At 44.1% G+C, this 2,500-nt stretch overlaps 1 protein-coding gene across 1 annotated transcript in view; it reads right to left on the reverse strand.

The window, feature by feature from the left end:
- LOC107565412 (peregrin-like) overlaps nt 1-2,500 on the reverse strand; it is a 33,580-nt gene that overhangs the window by 14,262 nt on the left and 16,818 nt on the right. Inside the window, exons 10-11 of the mRNA XM_016250646.1 lie at nt 1,784-2,074; nt 53-200 (exon numbers count right to left, since the gene is read on the reverse strand). Of these exons, the coding sequence (XP_016106132.1) occupies nt 53-200; nt 1,784-2,074 (439 nt within the window). The remainder of the gene's footprint in view (nt 1-52; nt 201-1,783; nt 2,075-2,500) is intronic.

The raw sequence follows: 2,500 nt of genomic DNA on the forward strand, positions 1-2,500 counted from the left end.
GTCTGTGTGTGTGTGAGAGAGAGTGTGTCTGTGTCTGTGTGAGAGTGTGTACCTGGTCCTGTCAGACGCGGCGCTGCTGCTGCTGCTGCTGGTGGACTCTGAATCGGAGCTGGAGCGTGGCAGACTACGCTCGTTCCTGTACACCAGGAAACTCTCGGTCTTCGGCTGACTGCTTCCACCAAAACCATTACTGTGAAGATCTGAGAGGAGCACAGCATGAAGAGAAACGTGGTTACACTGACGTGTCTGCTGGAGCGAGTTTCTGAGGAATCCTCACAAAGCTCTTCTCCATATACCTGTACAGAGACTGACACGCTGCACATTTGTGGTGCTTTATGTGCTGTACTCTTTAGTGATGTGTAACACTGACATGGCTGAATGGCACAAGTAAATCTAATCATACGGATGTCTTATGTTCTTTTTGAGCCTCAACAGACACTGTATAGAAAATAGCTGCATGATCAAAATTTCTTGTTTTTCCACCGTAAACGGCACTGGGGCGAGTAAATACTGATTTTTTTGGGGGGTGAACCAGGCTTTGTTTTGTATTCGAGCACTCAATCTGGTGTCTTCATGAGTCCTCTGATGGTGGGGACTTCCCAGCATTCAAGCCTCTTTACAGAAAACATCTGACTCACAGAGAAGTGTGGGAGTTTCCTCAGTCAGTGTGTGAATATGAGCGGTGATGATTGAAACTTTGACATCCATCCAGTTTAAACAGCAGGATTCCATAAAGAAGTCTCTCGGCAGCAAAACAAATGTAGAATGGTGCTGAACTGAGGATGTAATTTCACAGCCTACAGTCACATCTGCAGCATTACTGAATGTGATGGGACTTGACAGCATGCTCATATAAACACAGGGTTATATCAGGGATCACAGATTTACTCGTCCTCATCGCCACCGTCTGTTTAAACTGCAGGGTTTGGCTATGCAAGACTATTTGACTCGTGACATTTACACTTCATATGCAAATTTGAACGGGCAATCTGATCAAAGTGAAGCCAGAGACTGTAGGGCTTGGGGCAAAAATGCCCCCCAAATTCAAGATGAGGGGCAAAAACTGCTCCTGCACAATTATATTGATCATGAGTGTCTGCAATAATACTGCAATGGCCAATCAGAGGCGCAGAACCTGCACTAAACATAAGTCATAACCTGCTTCAGCGATGGGGAAATGTAATTTCTGCATGCAATTTATTTCCAGTTTGAATATTTGTTTTGTTTTTCATACTACTTAACCCATGTGAAGTTTTGATTTTATAACGCATTAAAAAAAACAATTAATTAAATCAATGTTCTAAGCTAATTCATGTTCTAGCAGTTCTGAGACTGGTTTGTTTGCGTAGCTAAAGAATATGATGTGCCGTTTCCCTGAACACAAAAACGCTTTGTATAATCATGATCATTAATAATCATTATTACAACAGCAAAAGCAATAATCAGATGGGTAATTATTTATTGTAATTTTGCAGCCCTAACTTGTAATGAGTGAAAGTCTGTTGTTTTACGTTTCATATACTGTATGTATGATAATTAACATTAACCTCATAATATTATGAAATTGTGTGAAAACAATTTGAGCAGCATGAAAGAAATGCCATGTCACATGCTGTTCTGTGCCACCTCTCTCTGCAGCGTAAAGATGGCTTTTGCTGATTTGGCTTTTTACTGATCTGAAAGTGTCATTTATTAGGTGGCACGTCAGATCTGAAGCTTCTGTAGGCCGCTCACTGAGCGTGTGGAGCAGAGGCTGTACTGTGTGTCAGAGCTGCAGACGTACCCAGGATGAGGTGATCGTGCTCGCTGTCGGTCTCAAAGCTGGAGCTGGACTGGGGACTGTGGGCTCTCTTGCGGGACGAGGTGAGCAAGGGGAGCTGCGGAGGGCCAATTGGACTGGACCTCAGCACCCCAGGCCCATGCAGCGCCTCTCGGTTCTTAGGGGGTCGACCCGGGCGCTTGGGAGGCCCGGCCGCTTTAGGGTTCTTCTTGGAGAAGAGGACAGAGGTACGCCGGCCGACCTCAGGGGCCAGAGCTGAAGATGATGTGCTCAGATCTACAGAGAGGAATACAGCTGAACAATGGGTACTTTGTTAAACAACAGTACAGTCCACTGAACGCACTCAGTCCCTCACAGCCTTGTTTTCATCCCTGTCAAAAACAAATTCATAACACATAAATATGTCGCTTCCCTGACTAAGGTCTTTTAAATGAGATGCAATAGTGCTCACCCCTTCCCACCAACATTATATATACACCGTCTGCTAAAATATCACGTAAATTCAATGTTAATAATGATGATACGAGTAGGCTATACGGCTTGTGTGGTCATTAATGCTTTTCTATTTGACTTCAAATCTCATGTTTATCTTCAAATACAGCACAAAAGAACTAAAAAGCATCTGGAGCAGTGTTGCCAGGTGGGCTACTTTAACACTGTTGCCGCAGGTTGTTTTCATGTCCGTGGTTTGAAGCGGCCCCAATAATGTGATATTTAGCC

The sequence above is a fragment of the Sinocyclocheilus grahami genome, unplaced genomic scaffold (genome assembly GCF_001515645.1).
Source record: "Sinocyclocheilus grahami isolate Dianchi unplaced genomic scaffold, SAMN03320097.WGS_v1.1 scaffold1000.1, whole genome shotgun sequence".
NCBI classification, from domain to species: domain Eukaryota; kingdom Metazoa; phylum Chordata; class Actinopteri; order Cypriniformes; family Cyprinidae; genus Sinocyclocheilus; species Sinocyclocheilus grahami.